This window comes from Falco rusticolus, chromosome 10, assembly GCF_015220075.1.
Source record: "Falco rusticolus isolate bFalRus1 chromosome 10, bFalRus1.pri, whole genome shotgun sequence".
NCBI classification, from domain to species: Eukaryota; Metazoa; Chordata; class Aves; order Falconiformes; family Falconidae; genus Falco; species Falco rusticolus.
Genome location: NC_051196.1, coordinates 20,692,628 through 20,717,141, shown reverse-complemented (window position 1 = coordinate 20,717,141; position 24,514 = coordinate 20,692,628). Strand labels below are relative to the sequence as shown.

At 59.8% G+C, this 24,514-nt stretch overlaps 1 protein-coding gene across 4 annotated transcripts; it reads right to left on the bottom strand.

Annotated features, from left to right (window-relative positions):
• Positions 1 to 581: 581 nt before the first annotated feature.
• Positions 582 to 24,274, bottom strand: ZDHHC5 (zinc finger DHHC-type palmitoyltransferase 5). Of its 4 annotated transcripts, none has more exons than XM_037402439.1 (13): positions 24,163 to 24,274; positions 15,945 to 17,284; positions 7,184 to 7,305; positions 6,586 to 6,743; positions 6,304 to 6,476; positions 6,089 to 6,191; positions 5,494 to 5,585; positions 5,255 to 5,387; positions 4,949 to 5,017; positions 4,700 to 4,823; positions 3,662 to 3,774; positions 2,632 to 3,512; positions 582 to 2,109 (listed from the first exon to the last, which is right to left on the bottom strand). In XM_037402439.1, exons 2-13 carry the CDS (start codon positions 16,046 to 16,048, stop codon positions 1,944 to 1,946), a joined length of 2,238 nt encoding a protein of 745 aa, XP_037258336.1. In that variant the 5' UTR covers positions 16,049 to 17,284; positions 24,163 to 24,274; the 3' UTR covers positions 582 to 1,943. The 4 variants fall into 4 exon arrangements, with proteins under 4 accessions (XP_037258336.1, XP_037258335.1, XP_037258334.1 ...); XM_037402438.1 differs by adding an exon at positions 21,627 to 21,715 and having other exon boundaries at positions 4,949 to 5,387; positions 24,163 to 24,268; XM_037402437.1 differs by having other exon boundaries at positions 4,949 to 5,387.
• Positions 24,275 to 24,514: the final 240 nt, after the last annotated feature.

Here is a 24,514-nt window from a genome sequence, read left to right as displayed (position 1 = left end):
CTGACACGCTGTGGCCTGGGATGGAGTATCATGGCCGAGCTCCCAGCCCGTCTCCTGCCCAAGCAAGGGTGAGGCGGGCTCCGACCTTGGCTCTGGCTGCTGGGCTGGGTTGAGGGACTCTCTGCTCCTCTGCCCATCACCTCCCGGGCCTGGCGAGGACAGGAGTGACCCTGGAGAGGCACCGTGTCGCTGTGCAGAAGCAGCTGCTGGCAGAGCACCCCAGCTGCCGTTGCAGGCACTGGGAGCTCCAGCAGCAGTCCTGGCATGACACCAAAGTCCTCCTTTGGTCCCAGCATCTTGCACAGGATCCTAAGCCTCGCCAGCTCCTGCAACGCCTTCCCCAGAGTGGCTTTCCTCATGCCCTGAGAAAAATCTTAGCTTCTGCAGGAGCAGAGTTTTCCCAGAAGCACCCTGAGGCGGTGCCTCCCCAAAACGCAGCTGGGCTCAGCTCTCCTTGGGCCCCCCTTTCCTCTCCCTGTTGTGAGGCAGGAGGGAAGGCCAAGACACTGGAGGACGGGAGCTCTTCAGGGGCTCCTCTGTCCCCAGACGCTAAACAAAGCACACACATGCCCACCAGGGCGGCTCATTAAATATCCTTTTATTCCTCATTTTTAAAATGGCTAATAATAATAATTAAAAAACAATGGCATGGCTCTGCAGAGGCCTCGGGAGACATATTGCCGTAGAGAAAGAGTCAAGTAGTGCCTGAAGTTTTGCAGGCCCCTGCATGGGGTGGTTTGCCCGGGCAGGGGTGGGGGGACAGGGAGCACTGGGCTCCTTGGCTGCATTTTTTGTTTTTGGCATGTGATGAGAAAATATTGCTTTATGGGGATGTACCCCGCTGGCCTTCCTCTTCCCCGAACGGAAATAAAACCAACTGTGTGACAGTGAAAAAACCCTATCAGACCCATTTTAAAAATTAAAAAAAGCAACAAAAATAACACACGCACCCCAGCCCCGTCCCAACCAACACAAACCCTGGAGAAACATAAAAAGGGTGAAAACCTCAAGTGGGGAAAGACTGGAGCCCATGAGTGCTTCTCTGCGCCTGCCGGCACCTGCGGTGCCAGCTGGTGGTTGGATTTGGGGATGTGCAGGGAAGGGGCTGCCCCTCCACCCTTCCTCCCCGTGCTGTGAGGCCCCAGGCAGGGTGGGCTGCGGGCTTCACAAGTGAAGAACTGGGAAGGAGAGTGTCCTCGGCTGAAAGCACCTTGGCCTTCGACAGGGGCCGGGGGGGTGTGTGGGGGTGTCAGGGCAGCCCAGGGGGGCATCTGCCAGCCCACGGCCCTGCCCACCCCGGGTGGGAGAGCAATGCCAGGCCCCTGCCCCAGCTCATGCCAGGAATGCAGAGGGTGGCCCCGACCCTGCGTGAGGGATGGGACAAGGTGGGGGCCGGGCCCCAGGCAGGGAAGGGGCAGTTTCTTCCGCTCTCTGGGTAAGATATATAATTTCTGCTTTTTTTTTTTAATATTTATATTTATATATATAGATATTTATATATACACACACCTGGTAACTCAGAAAGAGAAAAAAAAATAGAATCCGTAACAATAATAATAAAAAAAAGTATTCTGGTTTAAAAACAATCCATTCCTACCACGCTAGGCGAGCGGTTGATTGCACAAGGCCCACAAGTGGCTGGCGCAGCCGCGGTGCTGCCGGGCACGAGGCTGCAGGGGTGGCCCCCGAGCCCCCGAGCCCGGCCAGGCACCTGCCGGCAGCAGTCCTCGGCAGGTGGAGGACGAGCAGCCCCGCTCGGGTCTGTGTCAGCCCACCAAGTCCCGGGGCGGGGTGGAGAAAGAGAAAAGCGGCGGGGGCCGCTGGCCCGTTGCCCCCTGGCCCGGCTCTCCCTGGAGTCCGCAGAGTGTCCGGCCACGTGTCGTCCCTCGGGGGCCGGTGGGTGCCAGCCTGGGAGGTGGTGAGGGGGCGAGCGGCTCTGCCCCTCATACTGAGATCTCGTAGGTGGTCCCCCCCACGCCGGAGACCTTCTTGACTCCCCCACGAGTGGGGCTACTGAGGGGCACCTGCCCCGGGCCCGGGGGGGCCGAGCCCAGGCTCTTGGGCTGCCCATTGGACTTGCTGTAGGCTGTTCTCATCTGCACCTCGTCCCTGGGGAGGCAAGGAAGGATGAACATGGGGTGTGAGGAGGGGGAGGGAGCGCGGCACCGCGGGGAGGTCTTGAAGCCAGGGGGAAGGATAGGACTGCAGGGCTGCTGTCACCCGGGGGAGGGACCCCAGCATCCCAGCAGCCACAGTCCTGCCCTCCCCGGGGACCTCCAGCACCCACAGCTGCCGCAGCTCCCAGAGAGACCTGTGGGGTGGCCCGGGGTGGGGCCAGCTCTGCTCTGGGGGGAGGAGGAGGAGGAAGGCAGGCGAGGAGGAGGAGGAGGAGAAGGGGGAAGGCAGGCGAGGAGGAGAGTTTCCCTCACCCTTCTCTAAGCTAGGTGTAGCATCACTTCCCAGTGAGGGTGTTTCACTGTCCCAGGGCGCTGGTGCAGGGGAAGGAGGGCTGGAGGGGGCACCAGGTGGGGAGGGGGTGTGATGGGCAGTCGGCTCCCCCCAGGGCAAGGGCCCCCCCATCTGTGGGGCTGCAGACCACGCTGTGTGTGAGGTGGCCACTCCGGTACTTACTTTGGTGCCAGTAAGGGCTGCAAGGCCACCTCCTCCGTCTCGGGGACGCTGGCCTGAGACGCTGGTTTTTGGCTGCTGTAAGACACGGATTTTCCCAGGTGGGGGGCGGCGGGCTGGTCAGGGGAGCCCAGGGAGCGCACTCGGAGCGCGTGGGGGGGCTCGGGCTTGCCAAAGCGGGGTGGGGCCGGGCGGGTGAGCGGATTCTTGCCCAGGGGCGAGCGCTTCGAATCGTCCGAGGAAGAGCTGGTGCGGGGGGCGTTGCTGGAGCCTGGTGTCGACTGGATGCCCGAGTCCACCAGCCCCACGTCCTCCTCCCTGCCTGGTGCCGGTGGCTGCTGCAGCAGCTTCTCCCGCTCCTGAATGGAGGCCACGATGTGGCGGGAGAGATTGTCATAGCGCACGGGCGAGGGCTCGCGGGGCGGCGCGTGCTTGGGGGAGACGGCGCTGGCGAAGCGGCCATGGAGGTCGGTCTCTCTCTGCTGGGCGATGCGGGCTGAGAGGAAGGGCGAGGTGTAGCCCACCGGCGGGTCGGGCTCTGGGCCTGCCTGCACCGACTCAAAGTCAGGGCTGTCGGAGGGCGTGAGCAGGCTGTCATACGACAGGCTGCCATTGCGCGTCTGGTTCACTAGGCTCTTGTAGGAGGTGGAAGTGGTGCCCTCTGAGCGGATGGACTGGAGGTGGCCCATCTCAAAGCCCGTGCCCTGGGCCGACTTGAGGCTGGAGGAGCGGGAGCCGCTGGAGAGCGGGTCGAAGTGAAAGCTCTTGCCGAAGGTGGGTGAGCGGAAGCTCTCGGGCTCCAGGCTGGGCTCTGAGCGGTAGCTGGGCTTGCGGCTGCTCTCACAGATGGAGTTGGGCTCCTTCAGGCTATTCACGCGGCTCAGCTGAGGGGCAGACACACAGCAGTCACCCACAGAAAGATGGAGCCCTGGCAAAGCTCCCAGTGCCCACTCCAAACTCTCCCCCAACCAGGTGGCATCCCCTCGAGGCCAGGTTCCCCCCTTGTCGGGCTGGGCAGTGGGCGCAGCCTTACCTTGGCACTGGTGGAGTGGGGCAAAGCTGCTGAGCTGCTGCTGCTGCTGTAGCCAGGCCGGTACTTGTACATGGTGGGAGTGGGGGGGCTGTCCTTGCCTAGCAAGCTGCTGTCTGCAGGCAGGGGAAGAAAGAAAGATGCTCAGAAGAAACGTGGCAGCTCCCCGGGGAAGGAGTGGTGTGCAGAGCCCTGCCCTCCCTTCCCAAGAACCGGCTCTGAGCCTGTGAGGCAGACAGACCAGGGGGGTGGATGCAGAGAGAGGGATGGGCTGTAGGAGAGGCGCACCAGGGGCAGATGAAAACGGAGTGGGATGGAAAATGTGTCCCCGTGGCAATGCATTTTGGGCCAGCACTTCCCTGCCCCTACAGCAGGCTGGGTGACACCCTGGGGTCAGCAGGGTGTGCACACAGAGGGGTCAGCGGGTGCCTGAGCACACTGTGGACCTGCTGGCTGGTCACCCCGCTGACACACACGCCACAGCCCTTCTCCAGGCAGCAGGGCTGGGCAGTGCTGCAGCCCCGACAGGGGGACGGGGAGAGCAGCAGAGGCTTTCAGCCCGCTGCGGGAAGCGGCTGCTTCCAAGCTCTGCCCTTCACATCCCACCTCTGTTGCAGGCAGCTCCGAATGCTGCTTTGATGATGCTCAGGCAAGTGGGGAAAGCAAGTCACGCAGGCTGCCACAAACATGCTCTCTGCCACCAAGCCAGGCCGGCCACTCCTTTGCCTCCTTCATCCTGGCGATGCTCCTGTGCCTGCCTGATGCAGGGCAGCCTGCAAGCCTGCCTGTCACAGGCCACCAACAGCACTCTGGACAAGCACCACGCTGTCTCGGCTTGGCCTCCTGCTCCTCTCTGGTGCAAGGGGCCACACAGACCAGCCCAGAAATACGAGCACGTCCTGCCCCACAACACGGTGCTGCTGATGTCCTTCGGGTCTGCCCTGCAGCCTGTTCCACCTACAGCCCTGGCTCCTGGTCTGCCTGGCACAGCCCTGGGCTCCCCTTCCAGCGGCTGCCTGGGACCCTGCATGCCTTCCTTACCCTCGTTGGTGGCCAGGGTTAAGTGTGTCCTCAGGCCCGTGTAGCGGCTGAGGTCTGGCTTAGGTGGGGGTGGCGGCTCGGCGTCAGCAGACTGGCTCTCTGTCACCTCCAGGCTTCCTTTGGACTGCAGAGACAAAGCGCAGAGGGAGGATCAGAGGGGTACCGAGACCTCAGCCCTCTCCTCGGCAGGCAGGGAGCAGGCGGCAACACCGCGGGGACTCTCGCTGCCTCCTGGGCCATCTGACATACTGAGCGCTTGAAGGCGGCATGTGCCTCGGGTGCTGGGAGGTGCTGAGGAGCAGGGAGCTCCAAAGGATGCTGCAAGGGGGAAGGAAAGGATGAGGAAAGGCAACGGAGGGTGCAAAGCCTCATGTGGTTGCTGCCGCATGGGAGGGACATGGTTTCTGTCCCTTGGGGACACAGAACAAGATGACACGGAGGGGGATGGGGAACGTGACAAGGCTCACTCGGTTCTTTACTCACGGATGCAGGCTTGCACCCCTGGGCTCCGTGGAATGCCCCAACGCAGGGAGCACTAATCCCCACCTTCCTCACCTTCGTCCTCTTCAGCTCTGTCTGGATACCGTTGTCCATGATCTTGACAGTGATCTGACCGTCTGACACCTCGGGCCGCAAGAAGGGGGGTCTCACCAGCACCGTCTGCTCGGCCTTCGGGCGCCCGAGGTACCTAGGGAGAGGGGCAGGAGGAAGCTCAAGGCCTGGAGCTAGAGACAGGGCAGTTTGCTCCGACGCTGCAGGGCTAGCGGGGCACAGCGGTGCTGTGCCAGGCTCACCTGGGGGCCGGGGAGCTGCAGAGGACCCGGCTGACATTCTTACAGCAACCGTTGGTGAAGGGGTTGACACCACCACGGAACTTGCCCGTCACCTGCGGGATGAGGAGCATCGCAGCGTTACCGGGGTGGACAGGGACCTTGGCAGTGGGGGGTGTCTCCACTCCAGCCAGCCAGGTCAGGTTGCTCAGGGTTTGTCCAGCTCACTCATGACAGTCTCCAGGGATGGAGATACTCTGAGACGCTCCCCCTTTTCCAGGTCCCTGTTTCAGTGTTCAACTACCCTCGAGGGGCAAAAGCCCTTCCCTAACGTCTAACTGGAAGCTGCCTCGTTAGCTGTGCCCATCGCCTCCTGCCCCCCTGCAAAGAGCCTGTCCAGCTCCATCCTCTCTGCAGCCACCCCCAACAGCCTCAGTAAAGATCCCCCGTCTTCAGGCTGCACAGACGAGGTGCTCTCAGCCTCCCCTCGCAGACATCTCGTGCTCTACCCCCTACCCAGCTCAGTGGCTTTCCCCTGCCTCAGCCCACCCTGTCGACATCTGTCTTGTCCCAGGGAGCCTCAAAACTCCCGGCCCTGGCATCAGCCCCGCAGCCATACCTGTTCGTTGGTAGTACGGCCCCTCGCCACGAGCACCACGTGGAACCCCGTAAGGCCAGCGACGGGAATGAAGAACAGGCCGGCCACGCACATCACCACCATGCTGTCAGCAGCCAGCTAAGGAAGAGCCACAGCCCCGCTCCACAGCACACTGTCCCCAGCCCCGCCACGGCCCTCCCACCTTGGCCCCGCTCCTGTGGCCTCGCAGAGGATACGTGACCGCCATGCGGACGCCAGAGAGCTCCTCCACCTGGTAGAGGACATAGAGCAGGCCGAAGCCAAACACTCCCATGATGTGCGTGGTGAGTGACAGCAAGAAGAGGAAGAAGTAACGGTAATTGCGCCGCCCGATGCAGTTGTTGACCCAGGGACAGTGATGGTCGAACTCCTGTCGGTGGGGAGAAGACGGGGTGAGGGGCTGCCTGGGCTTCCTGCCTGCACTATGTGTTAAACTCTGCACGGAAACAGAGAGGAATCGAGACCCGGCAGCTCCTCACCTCCACACAGTTGTCACAGACGCTGCAGTGGGAGCACCGTGGCGGCCGGTAGAAGCGGCAGGTTGCACACCATTTCATGCGCACCTGAATGCCCTTGATCTCCACCGTCTTGTAGAGCGGAGCTCGGAAATCATCCTCCTTGTCCTCGTCCTCCTCAGCTGATGGGGAAACCCCAGCGCAGCCACATGTCAGGGCAGAGGGGAAGGCAACGCCAGGGCCCAGCCAGCCTCCTGCCCTCCTGAGCTGGAGGTGCCCGGCATCGCCCTCCGCTGTCACCAGGTCCATCTCACCTGGCACAGGGACCAGCCACGGACCCCTAAAAACGTGGGGGTTGGGTGGGTGTGTGCCTCCCAGACTCTGCCCCAAAACCACGGCACCCATATGGGGTGCCAGGATTTACACTCCCTCCACCACGTGGTCCTACAGGCTGGGTGCTGAACCCAGAGCTACCTTCCCCATAGCGTGTGTCACCACCCGATCCCACCCGGCACGGGCAAGGAGGGCTTTCCTCATGGCTTCTGGGATTAGGTAATCCTCTTTGCCTGGGAGGAAGGAGACAGCTCTATCTGAGACATTTCCCAAGCAGAGCCAGACTCACCTCGTGGGAATATGCCTGGGTCCATGAAGGTGGCCATGCTGAAGTTGGCCAGCACAAAGAGGAAGACGACAGCATTGTAGACAGGAATGACTGGGGAGATGTACAGACTGAGCCCCGGGCACCTGCAGGCACAGCAGCAGTGAGACACCCAGGCCTCATCCCACGGGTCACTCCTCCAGCGCCTCCCACTGCCTCCCCCCTCCCCTCCCCACTGGTCCTGCCCCCCACACAGCCCCAGGCCAGTGTCACTGAGCTCTGACGGTGCCCCCAGGGAGAGCAAGGGCTGAGCGGGTGCCAGCTGCCCCCTCCGAGCCCCGTGCTCGGTGATGGCCTGGCTGGGAAGTCCACGTCCCCTGCTCTTGGGCCGCGTTCCCAGGCTCCGGCCCAGGCGGGGGGCTGCGGAGGTTCCCTGCCAAACAACTCTTCCTTTTGCTCTCACCCAGTGCCCTCCACTCCTGAACTGGAGCTGTAACCAGGCCAGCTTGACCGGGGGTGTGTTCAGCCACGCTCCGCAGACCAGCCTAACGCCCAGCCCTGGGGGAGCAGCTGTGGGGGGCCGGAGTGGGAACCGCTCCAGTAAACCAGCGGAGAGCAAAAACTGCACCCACAGCCCCAGAGGTGCTGTCAGCGCAGGACCCTGCTGCCACGGGGAGTGACCGCAGGCAGTGGGGAGGACAGGGTGAGCCGGGCTGACAGCATGGGAGGCACGTGGGAGGGATCCAGCCACAGGGGACCCGAGCGTCGCCCTCCACGTGTCACAGCAGGGAGCATGGGGACAGAGGGGACCCTGTGAGGGGATGCAAAACCAGCAGCAGCTCCACTGCCTCCAGCACTGCTCCTGCTCCTCACAATCTGCAGTTGGAGCCCAGCCTGGAGACGAACTCCAGTGGCACATGGGGACCCCACCACTGTGCCAGCCTGCCCGGCCAGCACCCAGCTCCTCCATGGGAGCACAGCAAGGGAACCACCACCGTTCCCCGCTGCCCTGGGCAGGCCGGGTTCCGGACAGCGGGCTTCCCCCTCAGAGGCGCCAGCGTAATACCCTAATCTGCTTTGCTGCTGGGAGTTTAATCCTGCAGATCTAGGACAGCATCTGTCCCTCTCTTCCCCCTGCAGCGATAAGTGCAGATGGATTTAGGCAGCAGGAGCAGAGAGGGGCAGAGCGCAGGGCTTGGCGGGCAGGGTGACATATGGTGCCAGCGCTGTAATCCCCTGCAGCCCCCGAGCAGGTAGAGGTGAAGGGGCAGGCACTGGTCCCATCCCCTCCTCCACTGCTACCCGCTGGGACCCAGCCAAGGGGACAGGCCCCATCGCCCCCGAAGCGGCCCTTGTCCTTGTCATGGCAGCCCTGAAAGCCTCTGCAAGGCTCCAACTGAGAATAAACCCTTGGCCCAGGGCTTCGCCCCCAGTTCAGCCCAGTCCAGAGCCAGCAGGGCCCTGAGTAAGGGCAGGGGGGGCACCGGCCCACACAGGGCAGCGTGCGAGGGGACAGGGCACCAAGGGGACAGGGGACGGTGCCAGGCGGAGGGCCGCCTCCAGGCAAGTGGCAGCCAGGAGATAAGGTGGGTCCGGGCTGGAAGAGCAGGCACACCTGCCTTGGCACCGACCTGGCAGCGGAGGAGGGAGAGGCGGGCAGGGCACACCCAGGCACCGGGCATGGCTCCGTGCCCTGGCCCTTCCCTGTGCCAGGCGAGGGTGGGAAGCAGCAGCGGGACCTGCCCTGCACCGGCCGAGGAGAAGGCAGTCCCTGTCCCGGCACAGCAATGAGGGCAAGAGGGGAGCAGGAGAGCAAACCCTCTTGACTTGACAAGACACTTGGCTAGCAGAGCACACCAGGAGCCAAGCTCTGCTCTACCAACCAGCACACTCCTCCTCCTCCTGCTCCTCTCCCGGAGCAGGGCCCGGCACCACCACCCTCTGCAGCACCTCCAGGCCCCAGCCCTGCACCTGCAAAGTTGTCTTCTCCAAAACCTCTTCCGCCCCTCAGCCCACTCCTCCGTGCTGCTCAGAGCGAGCGCCTGGCTGGGGTGGGAGCCTCACCCTCCTGGGCACCCTGGGCAATGCCTCCCCGCCTCCACATATCTGAGACAGCATCTCTCCATGTTTCACCAAGAGGTCTCCTCCGGGGCGGGGAGCGGCTCCTTCACAACCTGCGCAGCACCGACCATGCCAGCTCTGCCTCCTGATGCAACTGGCCCTGCCGTCTCCTTCGGAAGCCAGCCAGCTGGATTCCCCGCAGAGCAGGCAGCACTGGCACAGCCAGGACGGTCTGGTCAGGAGGAGCAGTCTCCAATCTGTGCCTCAAAACTCTCGGAGAGCAGCCTTGGAGAGGTATGGGATGAACGCCACATTGCCACGCCAAGACCTGAGCAAGGCAACAACACACTAGCCACTGCGAGCCCAGCTAGCCCAGTATGACCGGCATTGCTGGGAGCCACCACGGGACTGGAAGCCATGCCAGGAGCAAGGCACTCACACCTAGCTCAGCTTCCTCCTCCCCTCCGACAAGCAGGCTGTGCCGGGGAGAGGGCTCGTCCCACCTGCCCCAGCACCCGGCTGCTGCTGGGGCTGCCCCCGGCCACCCACTGGAACAGCACTGGCAAGAAATGCTCAAGTGGTTTCAGGGGTTTGCAGAAAATGAAAGTCAGAAAGTCTCCCAGGCGAGAAAGCTTCCCAGTCTTGCAGAGGGAAACTGGTATTTGCAGCAGGGCAGGCAGCAAAGCAGGGAGCCAGCAGCCCCCGGTACTCACCTGGCAGTAGAAGTGCTGGGCAAGGAGCAAACCACCCATTCCCTGCAGCTTCCAGGGCCAGAGGCCTCGCTGGCAGTGCAGTTTCAAGGAGATAGCCCCCCCCCTCCTCATCACCACTGCTGTCCCGGCCTTTGAGGGACCCAGCAGGGCTGCTCCCTGCCCTCCTGGCCCGGCAGCCTCTTTGAAGGGCACTTCTTTCCTCCCCTGCCCTGGGCATCGGACACGGGGAAGGTGGCCACTTGTAATGTCCCTTCGTCCCAAGGAAGGGCAGAGCCAAGCACCCCGCACCACTGAGCTGAGCACTCCAGCTCGAGGGAGCCTCCTTAGCTCTGCTCCCTGCCCAGCTGCAGCGAGACTGCTGGAGGGAGAGGGGCAGGGGGGCTCAGATGAGCCTTAAAGATAGGGAAAGCCCTTCCAGGAACACCGAGTAATGAGCTGCTCTCTCTAGAAAGAGAAATCCCAGCCCAAATCTTTGTTTGAAAGGGATGGAGGGGAGCCAGGGAGACCCACTGCACACCAGCCATCCCTGCACAATGGAAATGCCAACAGCAAGGCTGAGCCAAACACGCAGCCCAGAGCCTTAAAGCCAGACCCTGGCAGGACAGGGGAAAGATAGCTGCTTCAGCAAAGGCTGGCAAAGCTCTGGGACAGGCAGAGGGAAGAACTGGCCCTCCAGCGGGAAGGGAATACCTCCCCCATCACCTCCCACGCTGCTGGGCACCGAGCCCTTCACAGGAGTGAGCAGCACAGCTCCCGGGGGGGGGCAGGATGGCAGCAAGCAGGTCCCCAGGGGCAAGAAAGACTGACCCTTTAGCTAAGAGAGCACCAGCAGACTCCAGACACCTTGGCACTGAGAAGGATGCAGCCACAGCTTTAAGGGGACAACCAATGATGCCGATGGGTCAAACGGAGAAGACTTGCCTGGCGACACTGATCCCCCTGCCCTGGCAGTCCAGCTCTGCTCTGGGGGCTGCATATTCAGCTCCAGGGGGAGCAGAGGGCTCGCTGCAGCACGTCCTCCAAACCTGGCCTCTGGTTTTGGGTGGCTGCAAACCCTAAGGCAGGACTCTGATCACCCCAAGAGCCGACCTGCCAGCCAGCCTCCACAGCTGGATGAAAGACTGAACTTGGACCTTCAGAAGGGAGAACCGATCGGAGGAGCCGGTGTGGTGCCTCGGCGCCAGCTCACAACCCCTGTCCCGATCAGGTATTGCCAGCTGCCTGCAACTGGCCAGGCAAGCTGCCAGGGGCTGCTCTGCACTCAGCGAACTTTACACTCTGAACAACTGGCCAGGGGTGCAATGCCACCCCCGGGTGGGATTTCACAGGCCAGGGCAAGCAGAACACCCTCCCCAGGGACCCACAGCTTACACGGGAAGCCTCACGTTGAGCACTCCTGAGTCACAAGCACAAAGCCAGGTTCTCCTCCCCGGCACTCCCACGTGTGGTAGCCCACTGCCTGCCACCCTCCCAGCTCTCCCCACACCCAGGGAGGGAAAGAGAAATCCTCACCATACACAGACCACACATTACTCGAACCAAATCCATGCTTGTGGCCTCAAACTCCAGGGATTCACCTCCCCGAGATCAACCACTAACCCCACCCCACGGGAGGGAACATGGTCCTTTGCAGCACAGGGAGCAAAGGTGGCTGCCGATCCCCAAGGGGAAACTTTATTATCAGAAGCACTGACGTGCTGCTGCCTTTTGCTCTCGCAGGCAGAGAGCACAGGGCTGCAGACCCTGCCTTGATGCCGGCAGCAGCCGGGAAGCACGGGCTCCAGCTCCGCAGGGGAAGAGGAGGGAGGCTGCTCACCATCGTGGCTATGCAGGTCTCTGAGAACTCATCAAGTTCCCTCTCTAGATCGGGATGCAAAGCACACCCATCGCTAGAAGAGCTGTTGAGACTTGTCTCTGGCAGCGCATAAGAGAAATCGGGGAACCTCGGGCAAACTGAGTCACATCTGGTGGCAAAGAGCCCATCTCTGATCCAGTCATAGCAGAAGTCCATCACTCTCCAACCTGACTTCTCCTCCCTTCCACAGGCTCCAAGCCACCCTGCAGCCCCTCATCCCCTGCCCTCCCCCCGAAGAAAGCCATCCTGAGGACACCCTCCCCACCCTGCCTGCATCCCTGGACTCTGACCCGCCACCGGGCCAGCGAGGAAGGGCTAGCAAGTGCCAGGGCTGGGCTCGCCCTGCTGCCTCTCCAGCTCCCGAAGGCCTTGCTGCAGACACGACCCCTGCTCACCCCAACGGTCACACAAGTGTGGGTCCAACTAGGAGCCTGCATGCCACCATGTACCAGAGGCACCGCTGGCTCCAGGGACTGCCACATCCTGCCCTGGCATCCCCATCCTCCTGCCTCTCCTTTCCCTCTCCTCCAAGTCTTTACCTCCTCCCCTCTCTCCACCTGCTGATGGAGGTGAGAGCTCCTTTCCCAAACGGATGCAGCTCCCTTGCAGCCTCCCCAGCTGCAAGGACAGGAGGAAAATTCAGAGTCAGAGGTTTTACAGACAGATTCACCTGATTGCAAGAAACAGTTCATATTTTGCAGGCTTTTGTACAGCCCTAAAAGCCACACTGAGCTGTGGCCATGAACAAGAGTGGAGGCAAATGGAAGGAGGAGGCTGGCTGATGGCACACTGGCCAGAGAGCCCCTGCCAAGGGCAGGCTGGGGGTCCTCCCTGCTCTGGAGGGGAAGGGGAGGCTGAGCACCCACCGTGCTAGGAGCAGGGACCAGTACAGGCCAGCAGCAGGGGGGAATGCAGGAATGCACAAACTGACCCCAAGGGGGAATTTCAGTCCTAAAGCAGCACCTGTCTGAGCCCCCAACAAGTCAGAGACCCCCACTCCTTCCAGAGGGAGGACAGGAACATTCCCTCTTCCCACCACCCACTCCCTTCAGCACAATCAGCCTCAGTTCATTTCAACTGCCACATGTTCTGCAGCATCTCCTAATTAAATTAATCAATTAAATAGAGTTCTTGGCCCAGAGATATAAATCCTGGGCCAGTGTGGATGGACCAAAAGGTGTCCAGCAGATGTGCTAGAAATAACACAATTGGAACCTTTCAAGAGAGTTATGCCAAGCCCCATCTGCTCTCTGCCTGGGAGGAGGCCCCATGGGAGGTGTCCCAGAGCACCCCCCACCTCGCAACTTCCATTTCACTTCCCAAAGTACAAGCTTTAGGTCCAATGCTGGTGGCAGAACCTTCCCAAACAGGTCTGCAGCAAGCACACCAGGCATGGCAAGTGCTGTGGAGGGGGACAGGGACAGCCAGTGTCGAGGTCTGCCAGGCAGGAGGCTGGCAGCTGCTCTGCCCGCCTTTCGCCAGGCAGGAAAGGGGGGCACAGTGATCCTCAGAAAACCAGTCCTATGGTTCACAGGCAGGTGGCAAACTGTGGAGTGGTTCTGTGTTGCTTCCATCCCACCCCAGCACCCGGGCAGACACTGCCCTCAGAGAACTGTAACATCGGGGAGTAACACAACTCCCTTCCCACCGAATATCCCGTGTGAAAATGCACCGTGCTTTGCTGCTCTGCTGGAGATTTAATTTGATGTTTTAAAGTAGGTTAAATAACATCCACTGACCTACAATTAAGGCGACCCTGCCCAGGTGTTCCTGTTCTGAACAAACCTGCTCTGCAGCACTGGTGCCTGCTCCTGGTGATGCCTCGCGCCACTCCGCTCGCTGATAAGCGCCGCTATCGGCTGCTGCGATAGCTTGCAGCCAGGTACTGTGGGCTTGGCCACAGCGGCAGGGACTGGGTTTGGGGGGACAGGGCTGCCCTGCCATTCCCCACCCCCCTGCCCCAAAGCGCAGCGTGCAGCTCGCCATGACAAAGCAGAGGCACGTCTGTCCCTGCAAGTCACGCTGTGTCGCGCACAGCTGCTCAGAGGACATCGCCTGCTCCCTCCTCTTCTCCTTCATCCCCCTGAAGTGGCAGCACACAGTCAGCCACTTCCTGCGTGTGTCTGACGCCTGAAGCAGCAAAACCTCCAGCTTCAGCACTGCCGGCAGCGCTGGCCTGATACACGTTCGGTGCCTCAGCGCCGAGGACTGCTGCATGCTGCTGAGCGACACTGCCAGCTGCCTCCCGCCGCTGGAAGGAGTAAATCAAACTGTCCTTTAGTCGTCAAATTACTCTTTTATTGCCCGGTTGTTGCCAGGCGTTAAAAGCCACGGTGACCTTCCAACCACCGATGGCTCCATCCCAGGGAGCGACATCCGGACCTTCTGCCTCCAAGGAGAAGCTGCCTCCCGCGGCTCCGGCTAATCCCCAGCCCAGCCCCAGCAGTGAAACCCCTCAGCAGAGAAAGCTCTCGCCGGGGAGCAATGGAAGGTGCCCCGCCAGAGCAAGCCATCCCAGCGAGTGGGAGATGCTCTCCGGCAGCAGCAGGTGCATCTCCCTCTCTGCCTGGCCAGGGTCCCGCCAGAAGCAGCTCACAGTGAAGTGAAATAGTCAGTTAAACAGGGAGGAAAAAAGGGAGCTGAGATCATCTCCCGCCTCCCTGGAGAGAGCTGGACGAACAGAGTGCCCCACACCTTCAGACCGGTGTGTGCTCTGCCCCTCCGCAGTGCTGGGGCAGGAGGAGTAAGTGATGGACCGAGATGGACTGGAGGGGGACAGGATTGAGGTGGGATGGATGGGAAGAGGACGGGAGGGATGGAGGGAGGCTCGAGAGGCAAAGCAGAGCCGAAGGCAGCTGGCTGGCTGGAGGGTGCCACAAAGCAGGCACCCTGCCTGAGGGTATGCAGGCAGCAGTCACCCAACTGCCTTCCTCTCCCCTGCCTCTCCACGTCCCAGGCCAGCAACCAGCACATCTCTGAACCACCACAAGCACCCTGCGCCCTCCGTCCAGAGCCACCATCAAGTCTTCCAACGTGGGAGCACAAAGAAACACACATCTTACCTGCAATCTCTCTGCTGTCCCCCCAAAACATAACCCCCCGCAGAGCCTGGCCCCAGGAACACAGTGCAGGGCTCAGCGGCCCGGCCTGGCCGCCGTGCTCCGGCGCTCCTGCCCAGCACAGGCGTGCCTCAGCACCCACCCAGGGGCGTGCAGGCAGCTCCCTGCCAGGGGCTCAGTGCCTGAGACCCTGCCTGCCTGCCTGTCGCCAACCCAGAACTGGTACAGCTCGGGCCCGAGCGAGGTTGTAAGCTATTTGTCAGCCAGGAAGGGAAAACGTTAACTTAAGCAGCAGCCCTACCCCTCTCCCGGCCCAGGGAGATCCCCACAGTACAGCCTGGCCCTCGCCAGTAACCGATACCATTTTATACCCTGGCTTTTCCCCACTGGCTCCAAGGCCAACACAGGTGTCTGCCTCGGGCCCCAGAGACGCACCGGCAGGCCACCTCCTTTGGGTCCTCTCCAAAGATACCAAACCCTCATTTCCTCAGGGCAAGGCTGACATCAGCAGCAGTGAGAGATCCACGCAGGGGTCAGAGTACTTCTCCTTGAACTTTCCTTTGCAGCTCACAAATCAGTTACGAAACTCTAAAAATAACACAGAGCCTGCCCCAGTCTACCAAACCACTTGACTTTGCTCCATAGGAGAAAAATTATCTATGCCATTTTCCACCTACAGGTCACAAACTAATTCCCAGCCTGGCTGATTTGCCAGAGAGTGGCCAGTGAGGCGAACGAGTTGTGCAAACACCCAAAGACAGAAGAGGAGCGGCTGCCAGGAACTGGAGCTGAGCGATGGCACAGCACCTTGCCGGGATCCACCGTGCCCCGCTTCCTCTGGCTCACTCACAGCAAAACCGAGAGAAACACATCCAGCTTGAATCGCTCTGATGGACTGCAGGGCTACGCCATCGTCCATCCTTTAGCACCCAGAGCACAATATCCCCCCTTTAGTCCGGCAAGAAGTCACAGCTCCTCTCCCAGATAACCCTCATGTGGGCTCTGCCCCCGAGACCCCACGGCACTGCAGGGAAGGGGGTGGGACGCCAGGTTGCCTTTCACCCTCCCCGCTGTTTGGCCGAGTAGCTGGGACTCACGTGAAGGCAAAGAAGAGGGTGGTGGCTCCCACTAGGAAGATGGCAGCAGCTGAGACCGGGACGTATTTGCTGGGTTTGAATCTCTTTCCAGATGCTGCTGGCATGTTGGAGCTGTGGTGGGGGATCCGCCCCGCAGCATAGCCCAGGCCCAGCGGGAGTCAGAGCAGAGCAAGATGAGAAGGGGAGGGGGATGGGGGCGAACTGCTACCCAGCCTCCACGCCTGCTCCCAGGGTGAGCTCTGCAGCAGACAGCCCACAGAAGTCCCCGTCGGTCCCCAGGAGAGGAGTCCACACTACGCTCTGCTCTGCAATAGTTCACAGGCACAGGGATGGAGGTTTAAAAACATAAAAAATTCAGAACAGAGACCCAGACTTGGGTTTAAAGCAACCGTTGGGGGCAGGAATGCCAAGAGTCTTTATGAGCTTCCCTCAGCCTGCAAAAAGCAGGTCCCCACACGGCCGATGCCAGCAGCCAGGCTCTGAGGGGGAAGGAAGCCTTCCAGGCTTGGGCAAGGGGCTGAGCGTGATGTGCCGGGTGAGGAGCTGGGCGCACCTTTGCACCCAGTGAGCACCCTGGGAAAGAGCAAGATATTGGTAAACTTCTTGCCAAAAAGCCACTTCTCCTTTTTAATCTGCCCTCTGATACGCTGCAGCCCCCTCCGGTTGCCGCACACGAGGAGGGGTTTGTCTGGCAAGCAATCTGCCAGCTTCCTCACAGCGCTGCTGTGCTTCCTCCTCCTCCCCCTCGCTGGAGGGGGTCACAAAAACACTCTCCCTGATTTCACTGGGTTGCGGGACTGGCCGGCTGGCAGTGGCCGTTTAATTTTATTTATTTATCTCTTGATGGTTAAAGCTGAGGAACAGCTGGTGCAAGGTTGAGCTGTAAATCCTTTCTTTGCAAGGGGGGTGGGAGGGAAAGGTCCAGTGGATGGTGATTTTTGTCCTCTTCCTACTTGTTCCTTTCTCCTGACCCCCCAGGCCTTTCCACAGGCTTAGTATCCACTCCGTGGTTGGGCATCGAGAGGAATTTCATTAAATCTTTTCTGTGGCAACCATTTCCAAGCCGTATGGGTAGGTTAACAGAGAGATCTGCAGCGAGATCTGGAGGAGAGCTTTCAGGGCGCAGTTTTACAAGCCCAGGAGACAACCGATGGTGAAAACGGTGCTGAATAGGTCTGTCTCAGCCATCGCCCAAGCGGTGCAGGGAACAGATCTCAGTTTGTTCCAGATTGCTCCATTTTTAACTCCCCTTCCTTCACTGAAATTCTTCTTCATTAATCCATTTGTCTTTAAAAAAAACTATATAAAATCATTGAAACTTGACATCTGGTAGGCCACACCTAGGAAAAAAAAAAAGTAAAAAATTAACAAGGCAAAAGAAGAGGCACAGTCATATCAAAACAGTCACTAAAGCAACACTGAGCTCCCCCCAGGACACGGAGGCAGGCATTTAGTGAAGGATGGAAACAGCGCCTGGTAGATTTAAAAGCCTATTGTCAAGTCCCAAATCAGGAACACGCCAATCTCTGAGCCCAGCTCTGACGCCCAACGACGCCATAGCCCCAGGCCAATCACCCAACATCAGCATCCCTTTACACATCTGCAAAACTGGAGTAATGACCATGCTGTGGAAGCTGTGATTAGCCAAGTGAGCCCGGCCGCAGCCTGACATCTCCCTTCCTACCCCAAGGCCCCACAGCGCTGGCTGCAGAGAAAGCCGAGCCACCTAACCCATCGGAGACCGCCTGAGAAATCCATGCCGAGCCCTGAGCAAGGTGAGGGACCCTACGAGCTCTTGCCTTTCCGCAGTTATAGCTTTGAGTCCAATCGCTAGAGAACAGCGGTTCCCTTGAGGTGAGGGGGCTGATCAGAGGTTTGGAGACTTAATAATAGGAGGGTGGAGACCGCAGAAAGAAAAGACAGCCAGGAATCTCATCCCATTCCCCCGGAGGGTAGGACACGGGAGAGGTCCACAGAAAACACCAGTCCCTCGACCGGAGCAGGTACTCATAGCTCTGGCCAAAGGAGAGCTGGGCTCTCACTAGGTAGCCCCGACTGTTTCAGGGTGCCCTTGGGAACGTGTGACCCTTGGCCAACCATGAGGACGCAAGAGAAAGAGGCGCTGCAGAAAATGCGGAAAACCAAACCCTTCTGGAAACAGAAACAGGAGGCACCAACCTGCCCCAAACTCCAAATGCCCAAGAGCCTGCCGCAGCTCAGGGACGAGCTAGTCACCGATGATGTTGCACCGACTATTACTGCTACAGCAACTGCTCCCCAGTTTGTCACTTGCTCTCTACTTTGCTGCCTCCTGGTTCCGTCACGAGGCCTCTCCTGCACTGCAGGTCCAAGTACAGAGCCCTAACGACTTACTCACTTTCCCCTTCCAGTTTTCTCCTCTTCTACCTCTCAGTTTTTTTCGTCGGAGTGGACCGGGGAAATATCTAGTGCTGACTAAACACTGGTGAAGGTTGAGAGAATGGTGGCACAAAATTAAAGGCACATTTAATGACAGGAATATATTACAATTAAATCAGTTCAGTCACAAAACAAGGCGTCAGTCACTTTGGCTGACTAATGAAGAAACCGCTCCCACTGTGCAGCAGCTCTTCTTTTGCAGAAACGAAGCTCAACTTCTCAAACCACGTTCTTTTTGCCCTTGTGACCAAGAGGAAGCGCTGGACTGATGCTTGTGAGCCGGCTGGGGAAAGCTGCAGTCTCACCTGCTTCCAGTTCTCGGCCGTGGTGAGTTTAGGAGTCACACCAGAGAAAACAGTGGTTTTCCCCAGCAGGCGCAGAGCTTCCTGCAGAGCAGCAGCTCCCCGGCCTCACTCTGCTCTCCAAGATATGATACTGAGCTTCGATGAGAGACGAGCGCAAGCCCCAACACACACAATTCAGGAAAAAGCCCGACACCGGACAAAGGTGAACCCCGCAATGCCATCGCCCAGGGAGGGAGATGCTCGTCCTCTGAGCTGGCTGCGGCTGCAATACAGGCAAAGAGCATTTCTAGGGGCAGGTTACTCGGAAGTACAAAGATGACATCACTGCTAATTACTTTAGCAGAAGCAATCTGCTAACGTGCTCATCTGCTGTAACAGAACACCCCAGCTCTCTGAAAGGCTCCGCCATGAAAACAACGCCACACCTCGAACTCAAACAGATACTGCCAAATTGAAGGAGTTTTTTCCTGTGGTATTCCTCCTCCGGAGATCTTCTCCACCCCCTTCCCCGCACAGCACAATCAGTGTGCACCTCATCAGGGCGAAGTGCTTCCCCAATGGTTGCCCCTGAAGCCCGAGCAGGTCCCGCTGGGTTCTGCCTCAGCTATTCCACCTGAGGACGAGGGAACGATGAATTCAAGTGCTCCAAGCCCTCACACAGGGTGATCCGGCACATCATGCCTCTGCAAAGGCCCGTGTGCCACCTCAGCTTAGCACAGAAATGAACACCAGGCAGTGCAGGAGCGAGGTCTTCATCAAATAAAGAATGTATGAGTTGAGATAATTGCTCATGAGACAGTCAACCTGAACATGCACTAAGTGTGGGGGAGAAATCCCAAGCGCTGTCATTAGCGACACCCAAGCGAGGTGCAATGCAAATATCATCCCTGGCTCCTTGCTGCCTTTGCCCAAGAATAACTCCGCAACTCATCAAACCTACAGAAGGCTGCTGAGCCCATCCCGCCCGGCTCCCAGAGCCACCACGCAGCTCAGACTCCCTCCGCGTGCCCCACACGGTGCTGAGCCCCTCCGGAGCCTGCCCGCCCCAGCCCTGCTGCGCAGGCACAGCCTGCTGCCCTCTGAGCCCCCGGGCTGAGAGCGGGAAGCCGAGGCCAGGACACCTGCATGCCCCAGCCACGCGGCAACAGGTCTCATCCTCCTACAGCTGGGAACATCCAGGTTGCCAAAGCCATCAAGGGTGCAGCACGGCATGGCGTGCCAGGATCTCTGCTGTGCAGTCTTCAGGGTATCCTCTTTTCTTTGGGTTGAACTACGTGGCTTACCTCATCTCACCCTGACTGTCCTTGCCGTTTACCCTAGCATCCAGGAGAAATGCAAGCAAAATCCACCCTGACTTCCCACAGATCATGCTGATTCAGGCCATGTTCACACAGATTCTCCCAAATACACACCTTCCTCCCTAGCCTTTCCCTCCTGCAGCCTATCTACCTCTGGTCTATCAAGACCTCTGTTCCAAACCCTTTGCCTCTCTGGCCGCTTCATCCCCATCCACAAAGGCCTCTCACAGACTTCTCTGCTCAGAAGAGTCCCCAGCTCATCGCGCTTACCTACGAGCTCTGCTCCTGCCTTCGATTTCTCTCCCTCTGCCACTTCCAGCCTGGCAGCTCCTCCTTTCCAGCTCCTCTGGACCTGCCCTCAACTCAGCCCTAACTCCTTTCTCCTGCAATCAAACTCTACTGAGTGTGTGCGTCACCAGTGACTGCCCCTTCCCTCTCCCTTGGGAATTCCACCTGTTTTTCCAATCCTAGCACCCCTTTTTCAGAGCATTTTCCTGGCTCCGCTTTGCTCAGCCACCTCCAGAACACTCTTCCCCAGTCTGAAGGGTTTCCCTCCACTCACATGAGGGACTGCGTCTACTTCCCCTCATCTCCCTTCCTGGGGACTTCCTTTCATTTTTAATTCCTTCCCTCAGGACGTTTGCAAGCATGACTGCTGCCACCTTCCATTTCTTTCCATCTGAGTCTCCTTTTCTTCAGGTAAGGCCTTGTAAAGTCTCATGCTAATCTCCTCTTCTTCCAGTGCTTGCTTCTCAAAGCCCCACGTTCCTCCTTTACTTCCTACCGTGCTTTCCACCCTGCTTTACTCGGTCTGCTACAAGCTCTCTTCTCTAGCAATCTACCCAGACGTAGCCCGAAGAGCTGGGTGCTTTGTGGCTCGATCTTTCTGGAGCATCAGACAGGACACGAAAACACGCTTCACCAAGCTCTCCCCACCTGTGCTGGGTTGGGGAAAACACATGTAACCAGCCCACAACATTCCTTCCTTATTTCAATGGCTGTCGATAACCACTGCAGCTCTTTGACGTGTTCCTACCCCTGGAAGGAGGAAACATGCACATCAACATTACAAGCTTTCCTTAAACACACCACCTTTCACCACCGCCCGGGGACAGGTGTGTAATGGCACGGGGAGGAGAGAGTTCACTCTGTTACTGGTTCCTAAACACACGTCACTTCACTGCAATCCGCGGTTACCTGCCTGCCTGCCCCAAACCAACCAAGTTTCCACGGCGCAGGTCAAACAGAAAACAATTCCTTCCACGTGAGGCAACTCCCAGACAGGGCAGATCCAGGATCGCACAAAGACAGGATGTGCTTTACCTGTACCCACTTTGTTTTGATTAACTACACCCAGGAGTTACAGGGAGAAGCCCATTTGAGAGCTCACTGCTGTCCTCAGCCTCAGCACCCCTGGCCTCTCACCGCTGAGCCCAAGCAAGAAGGCCAGCCTGTGACCAAGGACCCCCCTTTCCTTCCTCCACAGGCTCCCTCTCCTAATTTTGTCGTTGCACAATCAGCTCTCATCTACTGCTGAGATTTAAGACTCTAAAAACTAGCAGACAGAGCAAATGCATTCTCCAACCTGCCAGCCAGTGAACACAACTGAACCAGACCAAACATCTCATGCTGCAGACCACCAACACGAGAACATCACTCACCTCCGCCACCCTCCCTGTCTTCTGGCACAGAGAGGTGCCAATGGGATTGGAAATGGGCTGCAGCCAGCACCCCTCTGTGCAGGGGGTCCCTGCGATCACAGAGCACAGACAGCGAAAAGTCAAATGAGGATTTTTTTCAGCCCAGACAACAGGATTGGACATAGACTGCCAAGACGCAGACTGCAAGCTAAAAAGCAGAGCCATCACCATCAGATGGCTGGATGTCACAGGGAAAAGTAAATCTGGCCACAACACAAAGCCATGGGGTCCTCCCCACAGGAGACTGTTTTCTTATACCCCTGTACCACGTAATAGAGTTCAGGCCTTAACTGTGCTCAGTGCTGTACCTGAATAGGAGTCCTTTTCTTAAGGAGATGATTTGGTGACACTTTCCTGCTTTAAGTTCAAAAGCAGGATGCGCAGCAACACGTACCAGACGCTTTTGCTCTGCGGGGAAGTTTGGAAACCCGGCCAGAATTAGGCTTCCATGGCCGTCCTCCTGGCATCAGGCGAAATGGCCCACACCTCATACAACTGCACTTCTCTGCAGTTAGACATACAGGTTTTTTAAGGAGAATAAGATACAGAAAACGGACAAATAATTTATTGCGGCCAACAGCTAGAAGGCCGGCATCCACTCAGTGCTTATCTCCCAGCCTGGCTTAGACCACTCCCATCCTCCTTCCCCTGCCCATCTCACTGGTTTACACAGGATTAGCCCCATTTTAAGGACAAAGCAGGGAAGAACATAGTCTCATCCATCGCAGCTGTGTCTCACCCCATGCACTGTGGCAAGCGAGGCACAAATCCAGCCTCTTGCCATTGCATTATGAGACACGTTGGCAACAGCAACCACGGGCACAGAGACAGATGTAAATGTCCCCAAACAGGCCTCTAAAACAGGAGCTAAAAGTTCTCCCGTCGGACCCGGTCAGCTCCACCCAATTACCACCTTCTCTGCCTCCAGTCGGGGCTTGTACCTTAGAAACCAACAAGAATAAAGTGCTCTGCTAAGAACAACTGCTGCCTCGACCGGAGGTAGTGAAGGTGATAATTAGATTAAGTCCACTAAGACACTCTAAGATCAACTCTCCTCATTTTGATCTAGACAAGGCTCTAGTCGTATTTTCCACTTGCCAAAAAAATAATCAGTAGCACCGAGTACAGAAAAGCCTGCTTCCTTAAACACACAAATTCAGATCTGTGCTGGAGCGAAAGCCGGCAGATCCAGGGAAACCACTTCCCAGGGAGTCACCAGGAAGGCGGCATGAGGAACACACGAGCAGCCAGCCGACTGTCTCCCACATTGGTGAAACAAAGGGGGGGCTGCATGTCGTGGGCTTTACTTCGTCTCAGGGAGATGTGACCAAATGCACAGATGCACTAATTTGGGATTTACACACCCCAGGTCTAGAATTTGGGACTTCTGAGGAGAAGTCAGGTTGAACACCTGCCAGTGCAACCCATTACTCCGCCAAAATCGGGGAACACAACATGGAAACATGCCTGGAGGAGCAATTAGGCTTTGGGCACATGGGACAGGGCTCTGTGGCCCGAGAGCAGGCACTTAACTTCTGGTCCTTGGCAGGCCACAGAAGTTAAAGTGCGTACTTTCAGACACCAGGCTTTCAAAATCCAAAGTTATTCAGATTTCCTCAGCAGCACTGGGGACAGTCCCAGGTGCAGGTGTCTGTGCGAAGGCTCCCTGCGGCAGGCAGCGGCTGTTCCGCCCGCCCGGGCAGGAGGGAGCCGCCGGCCGCCCGGTGCTGCCTGCCCGGTAGCTAGGGCGTGGAGGCACAGGCGCTGGGAAGCAAGGGCAAGGCCAAAGGAGCACGGCAGCAACCTCCGCTGGCCGCGGGGCTGCGCCTGACGGCCCCCCCGCGGCAACGGGCCCCCTGTAAAGGCGCTCGCAGGCCTCAGGGGGCTCCTGCCCTCCCAGCCCCGAACCGCTGCCCTGAGGGCGGCCCGCCCGGGCCGGGGGGCGGCGGGCGGGCGGAGGGCACGGCGGGAAGGGGCAGGAGGCAGCAGAGCTCCCGCCCGGGCGGTACCTCGAGGGGTCGGGCAGGGCCGGACTACGCGAGGTGGCAGGCGCGGCCGTGCGGAACGGCGCTGCGGGGACGCGGGCGCCAGTACCGGGGGCGGCCGGAGGGACCGGCCAGCGGGGGTGCCCGGGGCCGAGCCCTCCCCTCGGCGGGGCGGGGCAGGGCCGATCCCCGCGCCGGTGCCGGAGACGGGCGGGGAGGCTGACCGCCGGGGTCCCGGGCGAGCACGGCGCGGAGGCGGGGGGCTGAACCGGGGCAGGTCCCGGGCCGCGCATGGTGCCGTCGGCACACGGGAAGCAGCCGCCGGAGCGGAGCGGGCCGGCGAGGCCTGCAGCGGGCGGGCGGGGGCGGGCGGGGAGCCAGGCCCCGGGGAGGGGCGCGGGAGACCGGCCGGCTGAGGAGGGGGCGGCCGGGCCTGCGCGGCTGAGCCGGGGCCGGAGGCGGTGAGACGGGGCGGCGGAACGGGGCAGGGGGCAGCGTCCCACGTGACTCACCGGCGGCGGCGGCAGCGAGAGGCCGCGACGAACGCTCCCGGGCACGGACCGTGGCCGCACTAGGCGGCTGGGCACGACGTCACGGCCGCGCCTGCGCACCGCCCGCCGCCGCGCGCGCCCCCGCCGCCGCCTCTCATTGGCCGCCGTGCGGGGAGCCGCCGGGGAAGGGCGGCGCGCATGCGCCTGAGGCCGGCGGGAGGGGGCGCGCATGCGCCACAGGGGGGCGGGACCACGAACAGCTCCTCGGCGTGGGAAGACGCGTGCGCGGAACGTACCACGTCGCGGAGTGAGGGGCACGGGGGCCGCGCCACGGCGCTGCGCACTGCTGGGGGGACGCAGGGCCGGGACCCGC